Source organism: Neodiprion virginianus, chromosome 6, assembly GCF_021901495.1.
Source record: "Neodiprion virginianus isolate iyNeoVirg1 chromosome 6, iyNeoVirg1.1, whole genome shotgun sequence".
Classification (NCBI taxonomy): domain Eukaryota; kingdom Metazoa; phylum Arthropoda; class Insecta; order Hymenoptera; family Diprionidae; genus Neodiprion; species Neodiprion virginianus.
In genome coordinates this window covers 17,747,142-17,764,346 of record NC_060882.1, presented here as the reverse complement: position 1 = coordinate 17,764,346, position 17,205 = coordinate 17,747,142, and the positions used below count along the sequence as shown (strand labels likewise).

General features: G+C 36.4%; 4 protein-coding genes across 9 annotated transcripts in view; all 4 read right to left on the bottom strand.

Annotated features, from left to right (window-relative positions):
• Positions 1-17,205, bottom strand: part of LOC124307408 (fasciculation and elongation protein zeta-2-like) — a 396,278-nt gene that overhangs the window by 122,164 nt on the left and 256,909 nt on the right. The window lies entirely within an intron of this gene.
• Positions 23-7,820, bottom strand: LOC124307319 (nuclear factor related to kappa-B-binding protein). Its single transcript, XM_046768849.1, has 15 exons — positions 7,222-7,820; positions 6,829-7,061; positions 6,478-6,740; positions 5,983-6,341; positions 5,492-5,844; positions 5,134-5,260; positions 4,945-5,060; positions 4,680-4,868; positions 4,297-4,515; positions 3,770-4,131; positions 3,349-3,681; positions 2,962-3,145; positions 1,979-2,822; positions 1,439-1,750; positions 23-1,287 (listed from the first exon to the last, which is right to left on the bottom strand). Exons 1-15 carry the CDS (start codon positions 7,423-7,425, stop codon positions 838-840), a joined length of 4,548 nt encoding a protein of 1,515 aa, XP_046624805.1. The 5' UTR covers positions 7,426-7,820; the 3' UTR covers positions 23-837.
• LOC124307377 (26S proteasome non-ATPase regulatory subunit 8) lies at positions 8,408-9,840 on the bottom strand. Its single transcript, XM_046768998.1, has 3 exons — positions 9,693-9,840; positions 9,353-9,425; positions 8,408-9,124 (listed from the first exon to the last, which is right to left on the bottom strand). The coding sequence occupies exons 1-3, from the start codon at positions 9,798-9,800 to the stop codon at positions 8,505-8,507; spliced, it is 801 nt and encodes a 266-aa protein (XP_046624954.1). The 5' UTR covers positions 9,801-9,840; the 3' UTR covers positions 8,408-8,504.
• The window catches only part of LOC124307367 (uncharacterized), a 50,532-nt gene continuing 43,492 nt past the window's right edge, over positions 10,166-17,205 (bottom strand). For both annotated transcript variants that reach the window (XM_046768980.1, XM_046768981.1), the window contains exon 2: positions 10,166-13,202. In XM_046768980.1, the coding sequence (XP_046624936.1) occupies positions 12,271-13,202 (932 nt within the window). In that variant the 3' untranslated portion in view covers positions 10,166-12,270. The remainder of the gene's footprint in view (positions 13,203-17,205) is intronic.

Below are 17,205 nucleotides of genomic sequence, written 5' to 3'. Positions count from 1 at the left end.
GTTGCACCTTTTTTTCTGGAAATACAGTTAAACAACTTCTAGAGACCTGAATTTGAAATAATTTAATTGAAAAAAGATCAGAAGTAATCATTTGGGCATTAAAGAAACTGACTTGCAGTCTCATTGCAACTTTCAAAATGACAAGGAGTGGTTGTTTTTTCACGCTTTTTTGCCAAAGTAAAATGCAAAATTTTAATCAACATAATCTATGATCTCATTGACCATAATAATATTAGCAAGGCTGTTCTCAACTCAGTAGTTTGCTTCAAACAAGTTTTGCTACTGTAAAAACAATTGAAAATGAAGCTGTTTATCCATTTAGCCCACGGATCTATTATGCCAGATTTTTTTGCAACAAGCTATGAAAGTAACAAATTTATCCGATTTCATTCTAAGAGAAGTAGTTTATTTTCAAGTGAATCGTTTCAATGAGGAGATTTTATACGATATGTACACAGTTTAAGTTTTCACCTATGAAATCATAGGAATTATTAAACTTTCAAATACTCACAAGTCAAAACCGTAGGTACCACAATACTTTTTAAATAAGTTTAATTTACGTACAAATATTAAAATCATCGATCTGATTGTTAATCGTTTCAATTATTGAATTCTGGACAACAGTTCAGCCGACCTAATTGTTGAATAGAATTGGTATAAGTGTAGGTAATGACAGAAACGTACATACACGTACGCATATACCTATTTGCAATCTGGGATCGTAAATTAGTTATATAATCTATAACATTCCCGTTTCGGCAATTACCTTCAACATCATTTGTTATTATTTTCTACTATACTTACTAATAACGTAAAGACAATAAATAAAAATCAAGCCTATTCTTGACGGGGCGTGACATATGGATTTCGCGTTGCTGGTAACGATTGTTGCTGTTGTTGCTGTTGTTGCTGCTGTAGCTGTGACTGCTGTTGTGGTTGTTGATTCGCAGTGGTAGTTTGTACAGAAGGGGCAATAACGCGCGCATAAACCGCTCCAGTCTTTAAACCAGCAGGTGCTGGTATGACCTTCAAACCATGCAGCGTTTTTATGTTAAGCAATTGGCTCGGCAAAATAATAGGTTGTTGCTGTTGTTGTTGTTGTTTGCTTAACACCACACCGGTTGTTCCACCTGCAACACTGACGCCTTTACTACTACTGGCCAACATTATTGGTTTCCCAGCAAGTTGAGCAGCCACCATTCGTACTGTTTGAGGTTGCTGCTGCTGTTGTTGCTGTGAGCTAACAGTCACTTTTGATTGGGCTGCTGTTGCAGCCTGCGACACAACCTAAAAATAATTACATCTGCGTTGAATTTTTTCATACGGTAATTTAATTCTAGAGCAAAATCAGATATGGTGATTATGACCTCTTAAGAGACCACAATATGTTTGACTTCTACTAACAATCAAATGATACTCAATTTACAGTGGTACTAACCTGATATTGTGCTTGTATCATTTGTTTTCCTTGTTTGTTAACTTGACTTAAAGGGCTTGTGTGAGTTGTCGCTGTAGCGAGCTTTAATCCTTTTTGAGCTAATAAACTTTCGACAGAGATTAATTGACCACCACCCGCGCTAGTTAGAACCTTGGCTAATATCTTTTGCTGTTGTTGTTGCTGATGTGGAGATTGTTGTATTTGCACAGCAATTGGTTTACCACCAATTTGGGCAATTATACGCTGCATACCAGAAGACTGTTGTTGTTGCTGTTGACTATTAACAAGGCGCTGCTGAAGTTGTTGCTGTTGCTGAAATTATATAATAATCACAAGGATAAAAACGAAATAATTTATTGAGTGGAATTTCATCTCAATAATGAGATTATAATTAAGTATAGAGCCATACAAATATTTGATTTTAGTTATACGATCCTCAACAACTCGCATCTTTGCCATTGATCTGACAGTGCAGTTTACTAAAAACTATGACCACATTTTCTTCCTTTGTACTTTCAGCTAATATCAGCGATTATTTACCTTCAATTGTTGCTGTTGCAACTGCTGTTGAGTTGTTGTTGTTGGAGATGCGGATTGTTTAATAAATATTGTCTGTCCCTGTAACCCATGGCTTGTCAGGAGTGATTTGATTTGACCAGAACTAACCAGTTTTATCTGTGAAGCAAGTAAAGTTTTTCCTGGTAAAACATGTTGCTGTTGTTGCTGTTGCTGTTGTTGTTGCAGTTGTTGCTGCTGTGGTTGTGCTACTTGTTGCTGCTGTTGTACGATTGGTTGTTGCTGTTGCGTTTGCTGCTGTTGTTGTTGTTGTTGCAGTTGTAATTGCTGCTGTTGTTTAACAGCTTGCAAAATACTTTTTCCTGTTTGATTCGAAATGGATGTCTGTTGCTGCAACTGTTGAGCGATTTTTGTACCTGATAATATGGTTGTTATATTCGAAGTTGTTGTGGTGTTCGTACTGGTCAACACAGGTGAATTAGTAGAGGTTTGAGAATGAAGAACGGAATGCCCAGAAAGACGAATTGTTTGTAGACCAGCTGAGGTAGATACTTGAATTTGGTGATGTGGGAAGTGTTGATTTGACTGCAACAAACTCTGAGAAGCATTTGTTGTATGACTTTTAGGCACATTAATGGATTTCCCTGTAACGACTTTTTTGATCTGCTGTTGTACATTGAGTTGCGGTTTTACTTCGACAGTAACTAATTTTTCTCTTTCTATTGGAGGGTCTGAGGTATTTATGGTTGAAGATACAACGGCTGGCGCAGTAGTTGTACTCAATGAAGAAGGTACAGCAGTAGCAATTACAGGTACAGGCTGGTCACTCGATTCAATAATCAATTCCTCAGCTTTACGATTCTCTTTTCTGTAATGTTAATATGAAATTAGAAAATGTCAAAAACAGGTGAAATTGTAACGTTAAAAAAAAAATTACAGCAGTTATTTTCACAATTTTCAACAAGACATAACTGTAGATGGGATTTAAAATGTTTTCCAATATTTACCTGGCAATACTGGGCTGTGGGACCAATGTCTTTTTTTCTCTTTTCGGAGTTGTTTCCTTACTTGTAGGCAGTTCCTTATTTCCATTAACAGGTTTAGTGATTGGATTGGCGGACTTATTACGAGATGCTCCACCAATATTTTTTTTATTCTTCGCCACACCTTGCAATTGTTGATGGTACATTTCTGTTTGTAAAGATTAAAATTTAACTATTATCCAGGAGGTTTTCCATGCTACTATCAGCTATTGATGCAGCATGAAAAAGGATTATATCCTCTGTCAAAATTAAAATTTGAAGTCACAAATTGAAGCTTGAAAAAGTTGTCAATGTGGATAAAAGAATTTATTTACGGCAGAAATAAGCAACAAATATTGTATGGGTACAAACCAAATTCAGATTCAGATCTTGCTCGGTGTAGATAAAGCCACTCCTTACGTCTGGGGTAATATCTAACACAGGGATCTGCCTCATAATGAAGCCTGTCTAGAGCTCCTGACACAACGGAATGTAAATAACCCTCTTTATCGTGGCTGCCATCACCATTATCACCCTGATCTCTAATATATTGCGAATCTTTAAGCAACTGGCAGATGTCAGCACGAGTTCCTTCACCGTTGGGCAGTCTAGCTGTTGCATCTCTGACTAGTGCAAGGATCGTCACAAAATTTGGTCTATCTGCTACCAATAGTGAGTGCCCCCGAGGTTTGTTCAGTCCAGAAGCTAAAATGGTACATGTTGGGATTACATTCTTGTAAAATGAAATTCAAAAGTCAATTTCTATTGACTGTCAACTCATTATATCTCGTACCGACATTATGTTGATAAATTCCCTTTACTGGGCCAACAACAGAGGCATAACCATGCATCCTATATGTGAATGCCTTGTGTGGAGTTGCATAGCGCAATTGTTCTTGTCTTCTGAACTCTTCCCGTTCCTCAACCGTAGAAGCACGGACCTTCCACTCTGTTGGCCATAGAGCTCTTGGTGGCTCCCACTCACCCATTGTACCCATTAATCCATCCCCACCTGCTGTAATTTCTACAGCAGGACTCGCACCCCTGCAGGTGTTACTACTGCTATTAGCAGACTGCTGTTGCTGTTGCTGTTGTTGTTGTTTAGCGACGATGTTAGCGCTGTTTACAGAATGCACTGGAGGTCCTAAAGAGTCTCTGAAAAAACGTTGATCAATGCAAATACTAGTTAGTTGGGTAAAAATGATCTTCAAATTAATTTTCTGTAAAAGTGATGTCTCGAGTTCACCTTTCTATGAACATGATGTACGTAATAGATAGAGTAAATTTATTGTGTTCTTATTTTGAATAATTAATGTGTACCTATGAGTTAGGAAACGTCCACAGTAGGTTGCAAGCCGAGAGTCTGAATCTCTACCAGCTCCTATCCACGCGTATACGCCTCTTCCCTTGTTTTCTAAATAAGGTACCAGTTCTTGTTCTGTTTGATGATCTGTTTCTTGTAAAGAGTAGACTAACTCTCCGGCAAGAAATCCGAGAGCAAGAGGCACGAGGGAAGGCCAAGAAGGTGCTAATGAATACCTGTATGAAAACTCGATAGATGAGAACCATATTTTAAGACAAGTGAAAGTTGTACATCCACAGTTTGATAGTTACCGAAAAAAAATTTAGCACTCTGTATTATAAATAAAATTTAATATGAAATTTTTAGTCCCTTAATGTACTTTGATTGATTCATTACTGACCAGTCGTTGAGCGGAGAAATAGGGTTACCCTGCCATTGCGTTATTGCATCTTTCATCTCTGCAGTACTCATTCGATATTCTCCCTTTGAAACAAACGCATCTCTCAGGAGAGAAAAGAAGCATGAGTGAGTTTCTTGCATCAGATCACCCTCTCTCCCTTCTCCTTCTTGAGTTACATCGCTACCACACCTAGTAAATTAATCAATTAATCCCGTACTACCTGATGGAAGCAAACAATATTTAATCACTGTGATTTTATACTGACTTCACATCATCCAGAAGATCAATGCCATTATCCAACTGAATCGGTATTTGCATCATGTCGATGCTCTCTAAATCCAACTGTTTTTTGTCCTCCTCGTCATCATCTTCAGTTTCTCTCTATTACATAAAAAATATGTTGATAAAGTTCAAAAGTATCTGACATCCACAAAATAGGATTTTTTTTTGATACCTCATCACAAGCCTTATTGTTGACCTCAGTTTTGATCTCTGAATCATATTCGAAATCTTCGATCTCTGTCTTGACAACAGGGGTCGATGGTAATATTCCTCCACTTGAATTTGATAATCCCGGACTCCTGAAACGGAATCAGATGATGAAATGCAACTCTTTTTGATGTCAATTGAAATATGAGAGAAAATTGATTGTTGATGGTTTAGCAAATGAACATGACTTAACATTTGCCGATATGAAAGTAAATATTCATTACAAGTACAGTAGAATATTACATGATGGTTTCATATACGACGTGGGCAGTATTTTACATTGTAATCAAACATTAATTTACTTTTTTTATATGTTTACTTACGAATTCGAAAATATTTTCTTTTTCCCTGATAATTGTGGTTCGTATGTGTCTACAGGCTCCATCTTAACGGCACTCAAAGGACCGCTTGAGTCTACTGCAGATATAATTTGGCGATGATCATTATCGATTGTGTGAGAATAATCACTGTTGTCACTTTCAGGTTTTACAGAACTGACATGAACAGATTTTGAGGTCAAAGGAAGACCAGAAGGCGGTTGTTCAAGTTTTATACGTTTTTTAACAACCACAGGACGAATAGCACTGTTTAATGATAGTTTATGTTTCTGTCCAATTTGGGCACGTCGTGACAATTCGGCCAAGGAAATCCCCTGAGTATTCAACTCTGGATGGTTCTGAAATGCGCATACATATATATATATATATAGATATACAAGTATGAAACCTACATTCCCTTGTTCTAGGGCATTCAATAATCACGGTTATAACGAATAATGACAAGTCTATAAGGAAACTTCATTGCTTGAACGCACATCTCGTCTAGCACGTCGTTTTTTGTGGGCAGCTAGCATGGCCCGATATGCATCATCTGATTGTTCATAGCCAAGTAAGGACAAGCTTTGATTGTCCAAAGAGAGTCCGAACTTTGATTGGTGAAAAGTAGATGACACAGGTCGTACGGTGTCCTCATCAGGATTCAATTGAAGTGATTTAATAGGTATAGCTTGAAAAGCCATTGCTAAACGTTTTTTCTTTTTCTTAGTATGTAGCTGTTGTGAATAGCGCTCCTCATCCTCTGAAGAACTTTCGACAATAGCTCGCATATTCACTCCAAGTTCTGCTCTGAGAGCACTCAATTCTTCCAAGTACCGCTGTCTCGTGCGTTCTTCAACTGAAAGATAACTCATCACTTTAATTTACATTATCAAGCATAGGACCATCTTTGGTGTAATTAACGAGCGTAAAAATTTTTATTCACTCTCTTAAACTTTTAAATCTATTATCAATACGAAGCAAATATTCTTTACCCATAGCAGGTCTAGGCTTATTCCAGTGAAACTTTGATATCCGATTTGTTGGCTGACTGAAGCCTTGCTTATAAGCACTGGCCAATAAAGCTTCTCTGGATTTAAGCAACTGCCCAGCCAGCTCATAGGAACGTTTTCTTTCCTCGTAAAGCAATCGCCTCTGTTGTGCTTTTCGCACTAATTTACGCATTCTTCTTATATCAGGGCGGTAATGCCCCGCAGATACATGATTGTGGAATGCATCCAAGGCTGCAACGCCATATCTGAAGTAAACAAAATATTAGTATTTATAATAAAAGGCATTATTTTTTTTCAATTCAAATGTCTATAATACAATGAACTTTAAGTTACCTTGAATTTTCTCTATTGAAAAGCATGCGCAAGGTTTTTTCACACTCAAGCTCCTGATCACAATCTTCAGGAAACGTTGGTAGAAACCGCAACAAGCATTCCTTGTCGCTTTCACTCAAACTGTCATTCCAAATTCTCGAATAGTCAAATAATTCTTGGAAGATAGTCAGATGCTCGCAGAGTCCTTGTGGCAATTTAACTCGCCTCCCCATAGCGACACACGTCTCCCATCGCTACGTAATTTATATGGAATGTTATTTTCATCACAGTAACACTTCATAATATTCATAATACATATATCCAAGCGTAAGACATCCTTTATACAGGTTGGCTAAAACTAACTTAGTCACGTGCTTAAAATTTGTCAAATGAGGTAAAAAAGCTTCAGCTTACTACAGCGTCTTCGGAGTTTTCATTGTCATCAGCTGAGGCCTGACTATCAGAGGCGCTGGTACATTGTTCATCTCCACTGTCATCTCTGGTGTCAACTGTGCTGCTACTGCTACTACTACTGCTGCTATTTGACCGTGTGGAATCCTCTTCCTCCTCTTCTTCCTCCTCCACAGATTCACCACCAGAGCATTCATCGATATCCATTACCACTGGAGTATCAAACGAAATGATAAGAGTTGTAGGCTAGCTTGACGCCTGAATTTATCACAAGTGATTATTGTCAACCGAGTTCACTGTACAGCACTAAACTTGACACAGATATATATTCTAGTCAAGATCCTCATAACTAGATACTGTGGACTTGACGGCAAGTCGTCACGAAATTATCAAACTTATTGTCATGGCGCAGATCGAGAACTCCGGCTAGAGGCAACAGCTCTCGATTTAAGCGACGACTTTCAGTGACGAGGGAAGAGGTTATCCATACAACGATTACATAGAGCTTATGGATTTTTCCTACTCTCCATTCTCATTCATGTAATGTTTCATAAACAATGTTTAGAAGGGTAAACATTGATTGGTTGTTCTCATTTTGCCTTCCATATTTATTCTGGTCAGCCATTTTAATCAGGTAGCGCCACCTCGTGTGGAAATTAAACACCCAATATCTCCCAATGTCTCCGTAACATAACTTATCATCAGGGCCTCGCGACTGCTGGGAGCGTTCCGTTCGAATGTGTTTTATTCAACGGCATTTTAAATTTATCATAATTTTCCAAAATACTAAACTTGACAAGCCTTACGATTTATTTCTTGAAATTTGACATTTTTTGAATCATTACTATTCCCTCTTTGATTACAACAATATTTAAGCTTGTAAATTTTGTTGTGCCTCTACTGTTGTCCAAAAAAGTGACAAAAAAAAAATTAAGTTGTACTAAGAGATTTGAATCCACGTGACCACCTCTAAACGCTGGATTTATATTGAACATACTAGATCAGAATAATTTGCATTATGTATCATTTGAATGATTTAGAGCGTTATTTTTGAGAACTCGGGTCAAATTTGTTTCAACCTCCAGGAATATACTTTACGATAAAACTGAAATGTTTCATTGAAGTAATACTTATAGTCATATGCATAAAACTGTTCTTTTTTTAGTACCTTACAGATATGAGAAATCAGTTTTGGACATTTTTTTTATTCAATCTTAAATACAAATTTCAAGTATCGCATGTAAAGATTTTTTTTATAATTCTTATTATACTTCTTTATTAAAGATTTACACTATCATTTCCAACTCCCTTGCATAGTCTATTGCCAAAGTGGCCAAATCGGCACTAGGAATTGGTTCCTCAGATTTTTTCTCATTTGGTATTCCAAAATAAAAATAGCCATCTTTTCCTAAGTTCCAATTTTTTTTCGTGGCAAATGTTTTGATTTCTTTTTCTGTTGTGAGATTTAACATTCTCAAGGCATCTTTGACAGATATTTTATCGTATGCATTTTCCATACAGGCACCAATCTCATCCCGAATTGTATTTAATAAAATATCAATGAAGAAATTATACGACGCTGCAGGGACATTTCCTTTGGCGAGAAATATTTTGTTGTATGAACCCTCCATCAAATACTGTTCCAAGCTCAGAGGATGTCTTATATAAACATCTGATTGTATTTGATCGGACGGAAGTAATTCCAGCTCGGTGTGAAATTCGGCTACTCTGTTTTGAGACAACAGAAACAGAAGGTTTAACCCTAGAAGCTGATACTTGTACGCAGATTCCGGTAACTCCAACTTGTAATCGAAGTAATAACACTTCAATTGTGCCATGTAACGTTCAAACGATGGTATATCTTCCGTAGAGATACTCCATTGGACTCCGATCTCAAGTACATCACCTTTAATTTGAACCACACAAATTAATTTGAAGTAATTAATGAGAATGATCTTCAAGATACATTTGAATGGTAAATATCTGGCTGAAGGAACATATATCTTTGTAACATGTATGTGAATTTGAATTTTCCAAAGTATTAGATGTAAAGAATTATGTATTTGACTATGAAAGGCAGATTTAAATCGTAACAATAAAGTAATCTCAACTTTTTGAATGAACAGTGGCTTACGAGCGATTAGAAGTTCCTTTTGCGAAGCGCTGCTATTTGATGTAGGTAAAAACATCAACTGTGTCAAGCCAATCTATTGAAAAAAAAGTTAAATTATTTATCAATTCAACATTGTGATAGCATCATATAATAATAATAATCAGCAGTACTTGACAGGCTGAAACATGTCGTAGCATCAGATGTGCAAACGTTAATTCAGATATTGCTAACAATACATTTGCAAATGTAAGTAAAGGAGGATGATTGTTCACTTTGACACATAGTGAAATAGGTTAGATCTACGCATCAACGCTACATGGATCATAAATGTAAATGTAAGTAACGCTAAAATAAGTTTTACCTTTAATTTGTTTAATATTTGACCGCATTGTTGTAAATTACACGGTTTCTTTGTCCATTCGTTCTTTAAAGTTTGGTACAACGACACCACTTCCTTCAGAGCCGCCATCTTTCTACCGTTGAATTCGACCAGTGACTATATGATATTCAGAGACACATAGCGGTCGAAAGTTCGTGAATTACGTTGGACTTTTGGGTACAAGCACGAACCTAGCGGTAAAGTTTTCGTTCTCAGTTACTCGACGGATATGCTACAGGATAAAAAAACAACATACTTACTGTTATTTACAGTAGAGTACGCTTAAGTGCCGGTGAGTGTGAATACAGGTGATGCAAAAAAAAAACAACTCATATGTGTATATTGTGTTCATTCTCTTGTCGAGATTACTATTGCCACCTCGTTAAATTCCGGTCATGTAATAATGAGATTAATTATACATGCATACAAGTGATCAATTAACAACAAGGAGAAAATAATATTTTATAGATTTATTCGAATTTTTTTTCGTATAATTGGTAACTGATTTCATGTAACTAGACCTGTAACTTACACAACGTACGAAATTTTATACATAACTACTAACATATGGGCTAATATATAGCTATTTACACAATATTGGGCCACTTTGTTAAATTTCTTTGCCATATTATGTTTTGTTTTGTTCGTATAATTTTACAAAATTTTTGTTCTTTTTTTTAAATTTTTAAAACATTCAGACGAAACTTGGCGTATCAAAGCCATGCTAACCACAGCCTGGGCACTAACTGGAAGCTTGGAAGTCTACTTTAGATACTGCTCACTTTGGTCAATGTCGAAATTTTCCGATAAATCGATAATGGAAAAAAACATTTATTCAACAGAACAAAATAATCAACAGCATATAACAATGTTGTTTTAAACGTTTCTAAATACGAGCCAAAATTTAACACCAAAAACTATTCTCTGCAATACAGCCAAAGCACTTCTTTAATTTTCTTCCTTTTTTGAAAGTCGATTTAGAATGGTAATATAAGCAGAAAATATTACGGCATATATTTATATTTTGTCTAGCTGTTCTTCTGCACCGAAATATTTAATGCAGGTAAAAACGGCAAGTTTAATAATAATAATAATAATAATAATAATGATAATAATAATAATATTGATAATCGTAATAGTAATAGCAGCAGCCGCAACTAACGTATGTGAAATTTTTTTGATATATGAATATGTATGTTGCAGTTGTACTGTACATCAACATTATCAGAAAACGGCCGCACATGTTCCTCTTTTTTTATAATTTGCAGTTCTTAAGTACAAAATTTTTAATATTAAATACAGGCTATACATTAAATCCGAATGTTTTTTTTTTGTTTTTTACGCGAGATAACAGAATGTCTATTCAGCTCTTAGTACTCAGCCGCATGCCATTATCAGATGATATTGGTATAAATAAACAGACAAGCAATTGTGGGTGCACGAAAAAAAAAATAAAGAGAAAATACCAACCGGTAAATTAATTAAAAAAAACGATCGATAATTTTGAACATATAATTCAATACTACACTTTCTAGAACAAACGAAAAAATTTTACATAAATTTCAAATACATTCTGGAAATAATTAATGAGTTAACGTTAAAATTAATGGAACAATACAGACAACAATATTAAAATATAATCCTAAGTCTATTAGATGGTATTGTTTAAAATAAATCGAAATATGTAAGAAGCGTTATATTTATTTATGTACAACGATTTCTCACCAAATCCGTCTTATATTCTTTCCTCATTCGTAAATTATTCCCATTCACTCACCAATATTTTAATATACATTTTGTATTTCAACATGATTTAAAAAAGTATTTTCGTTTGCTTTTTTTTTTTTTTTTGTGTATTTTTTTGTTTTCGTTTTGTTTTAATATATGTAATATATGTATATACAAACAATATGTGTAGGTAAAGTATACACATGTACGATTGTTTATGCCAGAGACGTCATCTCGCAAAGAAATTACCATGCCAATGGACGGCATGAATTTAGTTTAAATAAAATAAAATAAAATAAATTTGCAGAAAAATCAAACGAACGAAAATTGTAACGCAACCTACAAGTTTACGTCGTAGAAGTGTTTTTGTTTCCACTTTTTTTATCTTCTCTTTGTGCGTGTTATGTACGCTTCCCCATGTATAATATTATAGGTATGTAAAACAGATTGATCAAAAAAAAAAAGTCCAACTGATGTATAGAGATAATGTAAGTAGCAATAACCGAATTGCCATTGCGAGAATATTTTAACCAGTTTCGAGTAAAGAATTGAAAAAAGAACGACTCAACAGAGGAAAAAACAAAAACAAAATGAACTACGATTGCACAGAGAAACTATACTCCTCATCGGAACAACATCCCCTTTTGTATAGCATGTATACAGTTTGAATACAACTGTGATTATAATCATTATACTTATCATTGCATACAAATAAAAATTATACACACGTATACATATGTGTGTGTGTGTGTGTGTGTGTGTGTGTGTGTGTGTGTGTGTGTGTGTGTGTGTGTGTGTGTGTGTGTGTGTTTTAGGTATTGCGTTATTTTTCCTATGTTTCCAAGCCTGGTACGAGACTATGAAATGTTTGTATATCGTGGAAGGCTCGGCCGCAGGTTTGACTGTTGCTGCGTTCGAACTTTGACAAGTCGTAATGTTCGTCGAGGGATTGAAAGTCGATAAGTCGCTCTTCGAGGGTTTTCGTAGGTTCGGGGAACCTTGCGAATTCGGTGATCCTCTCGTCGTCGCATACGTCCTGACAGTCGATAACATCCATCATACAAGATTCCGTGGAGAATAATCGGCTGTCCGATGTCCTCAATGGATTCTCATTGCAGTTCAAAGAACTTTCGGCAATATCGTTTAGGAATTGACAACTGCTGTCAGACAAGCTTAGCCGGCTTTTGCTAGAGTTTAACGAGTCAATGTTAATGTTCAAACGGTTTTCAACACCATCCATGCCGTTATTAATCGAAAGATCGTTTATACTATCAATATCAGGTAACACGTCATCGATATGAGATAAGAGTCTAGGCGTCGGTGGTAGGATGTAAAAATCGCTAAAAACGTCGTCTGGGAAATCCAAATCGTCGTGGCGTTGTTTTTTCGGACTTGAATTGTGGCTAAGGGACATATCCACGTCGTCATCGCCCAAACGTTTCTTTTGCAGCAAATCATTGTCTATATTATCTACATTCATATTTCCACTCAGGCTATTTTCCTTCGACGAATCATCCAAGAAATTAACAGACACCCCGTAGCTCCTCGATTTCTCATCACGATTTTCCCTCTGCAATCTTCTGACTGCGTTATTGATCAATACAGATCGACAAAGACTCGCTTCCGGATCTTCTATACGTCGCAGTTTAGCAGCTGATATCTTCAACAAACGACGCCGTTCCTCACGAGCTCTATATTTCGCCGAAATCATCGTCGGCCGACTTCGCCGTATTACCAAATCTTCTTCAAGTCTCATTTTCACGCCTGTAACAAAAATAACAACACATCGTTAGTCGTGAATTTATTACATACACGTATTATACCGTTATGTATATATCTACAGGTATATCGGAATCTTATCTACAACAATAATCACGATATCTTTTATATGATACTCCTGCAAGTACGCGGGAAAGTTTCTATACATGATATGATGCAGCAACGTAAGAGCGGGGCCCTCTTAATTCCCTTTTTTTAAATTTTTTTGTTCAACGAGATTCAGTTCATTTGGCTCGTGGGGAGAAGGATGTGACGTCACGAGAAGTCGGAAGTGATTTCCCCACACGCACGCGGTATGCCCAAAAGTGTCTGACCCTCGTGCGTCGAAAATAGATCTCACGCGTATACTACCTACATATATGTGCGCGAGCAACGATAGAGAGAGCCGTAGGTACAGCTAGATGAAGTTTAAAAAAAAAAAAAGGTTCGTTTCCTCCAAAATTACGAGATTGATACAATAATTGCAAATCGTATACGGAGGTGTATCGCCAAGTTCAATTATGTTTTGAGGGGAAGGAAACGAGATTAAAACTAAACCCAAGAAACTTTTGTATAATATATTGTCTTAATATTTCCTGTAAGTTTTTTTTCCCCTCTACTTCATCATCAAGCTACACGGAAATTTATACCCAAGTCTTTCTTAACGATGACGGAATTTCCACGATGACTGTAATCGACATCGAAATACTATGTACTGTCACATGTCACATGTCCGTACATTGTGAGTATTACACGCCAATTTATTTTTCTCTACAAACAGTAACTTCATCGTATACACGCTCTAAATAAATCGGAACAGAGGGACGAGTACTACTACTTTATCCTGCACGAGTTAAAATCGATTCAACAACGAAGCCAAGCGTCCTCGTCTCTACTAACCCCGAGGATTCAATCGATTTGTGTTCAGACTGTTAGGTATACACACGCGGTACTCGTACAATATGCGTTGGTATGGCGCTGTCACCGGGCCGCCGTTATACGTACATATATGCATATCCAACTGCACTCACACACGTATAGCAGTTATGTGACAACAGCGCAGCTACCGCGCTCGCACACACGCGAGCTACAAAATCATACATAACCCCCACAGAGCCGGTGTAAATCACCCGAAAACACTGGTTTTCTCCATCACCGAAGAGAAAATCCTGACCTACGTCGCGGCCGCCAGCGTTGCGTGGTGGGGAGGGGAACATTTGGTGGATCGGTAAAAATGCAACCTGCTGCACATTTTATTATTACACATACTGCGGGCGTTCGTGCACGGACAGATAAGAATTGCCGCATTCAAAATACAAATTATGCTATTATACAAGAGCTGATATTCACACTCCTTTACACAGGTACGTATCTATATTTGTAATTGTCTGCATACGTGTATATAGGTATGTATTGTCCGTACGCTGCAGTTGTATTCGTGTATTTTTATTAGATGTATACAAACAAGTCTGATGCACGCGCGTCCCGCGGACGATGCGATACTAAGGCTTTTATAGCTATTAGAACTAGAGATCGGACGGTGTGGTTAACTTTCTCTGGGAGCGAAAAATGCTGAGACACGTTACCTAACCGCTGCAAACTTAGCGGTATACATACTACCGTATATACATAGCTTCGGGTGAGTAAGTGACGTTCACTTGTTCAAAGTGTATAATATACATGTGCGTATTATAAAGACATATTGTGATGTCCGTTCGTATAATAGGGCAAGGTTTGATTTTCCAGAGGAAAAGTGTTGCCGCAGATGATAGTTTTTCAATTCGTCACCGGGAACCATTTCAAGAATCGTGACTGACGTTCGCAACTTACAATACAACGATGTATATTTCTAGAGAGGAATCGTTATTTTTCGTTCTTTTCTTTTTTATAAATTTCACAGAAAACCAAAGTTATACACCACACAACTGTTAATTATTTTCAGTTCACGAATACCGACAAGACTCATCTGGATTGACGAAAAATGAGAAAAACAGCAAAAAAAATGATAATAATAAAAAAAGACAATAAATAAACACAACGATAATACCGTATCTGTGGAAACAATGCTGTGTACGGTTATAGGGAGAAGTGGCTAACAGGCGACGTCGTCGTCGTCGTTCTTGTTGCGCAAATCAAAATGGAAAGTAACTACACTCGTAGGATCCTCGCTGGTCACGAGCGCCTCGAGAAAGACCTTGGATGGAATGTACAGGGCAAAAAGAATTACCGAATAGTTTACAGTTAAATATTCGGAGTATATGTATATAATACAATAGGCAGGATATAAACCGTGAAAACATCTCGCCAACTGCACGCATGTGTGTGTGTGTGTGTATATATATATATATATACACACACATGGTACATGCCATATACATAGGTATAATTCATCAGTCACGTGCACATATCACATGCGGTACGATGGAAAATGTCACCTGCACCTACGACGTAATATTGTGATCTTATTAGGTTATAAATAACCACAAGCATCCCTCAAGGTTATACGACTGTGGTTTCGTATTATATATATTATATAGATATTATATCGAAAACAAATAATTTTGCGAGTGTGTGTGTGTTTCAATATGTATGCATATACCTACTATTGTACGGTATAAATGTTCAAACTTGTATTGTAAAAGTGATCGACGACGCGCGACAACGTAACGATCGATCGTAACCAAAAACGAAAGTCGACAAGTTTAATACAACTATAACGTTATATTATTGTTATTCCATATTACTATTGCTATTATAAGAATGCATCGAAGATATACATTGTATGGATATGTACATGTATAATAGTTTTTCCATTCGAATTTTATACCACACTTACCATTATAAAGGTACAATGCGCACGGCGTGATATACCTATTAACACGTTTATATAGGTATGTATAATACCCGAGTCTTGCTATACTTACATACGATATATGTGTAGTATTGTATAGTGTATTCAATATAACTACGTGAACGAGTTAAACGCGATTCCACTAAACAAGCCAACATTCAAGGACAAGTTTCTTAATACTTAATTCCGTGCGTGCATTATACGTATTAACACGCAAACGTACTGTGATAATGTGGGGTACACTATGGGGTGTGTGCGTGCATATATATATATATATATATATATATATATATATATATATATATATATATATATATAACGGAGCGTTACGGATAGAACACAAACTAAACAAGAAAAAAGGAGAATAATAAATAAAAAAAAGAAAAAAACGTCTAGTACAACGGAGAAGATAGACTAACTAACGGAAATAGTCATAGTACAGTATACCTACAAGTATAGCACGTAGCAAAGCATTATAGCGTCATACTGTAGGCTCGAGTACCTACAAAGAACTCCAGCTAGGCAGCAAGCCCACCATGCCTGCTATGCCTCTATCATCATCGTCTAGTTAGGACACTTGCTCTACGTCCAACCAACGAAATAATATACATACAGTGTACAATACGTGGTAAGCAGCACCATGAGCGCAGAGATTCGTTTATACACATGGATTCCGTGTGTTGAAAGCAGATTGAAAAAGAACCGATGTATTTTATTTATGTACTGCGATGACGATGAAGCTTGGAACGCGTTCGTAATTCGTATTGAATTTTTTCATTACAAGAGAGGTTAATGATGAAAATGGTGTGGTAGAAAAAGTTGCCGCGCTAAATCGTTCAGTTAAAGCGAAATTTCATTTCTCACAATCGGACAAAAATTACATATAATTCGAGATTGATAAAATTTACTGCATGCATAATGAGGTGTTTCAGAAAACAATAATTTGCGATTTTTACCCTAAAAAGGTTGTTTACATTAAAAGAAAAGTTCTGGCAAAAGATGAGCATTCTACGCCATGTGGAAGATAACGCTCAGTTGATCTTTCACTTTTATACAATTTTTAAAATTTATGAAACATCGTGAGTAATAATTTTTTTTTTCATCCCTCACATCAATCATAACATCAATTTTACGTCAAATTTACGTCACCAAGAAAAC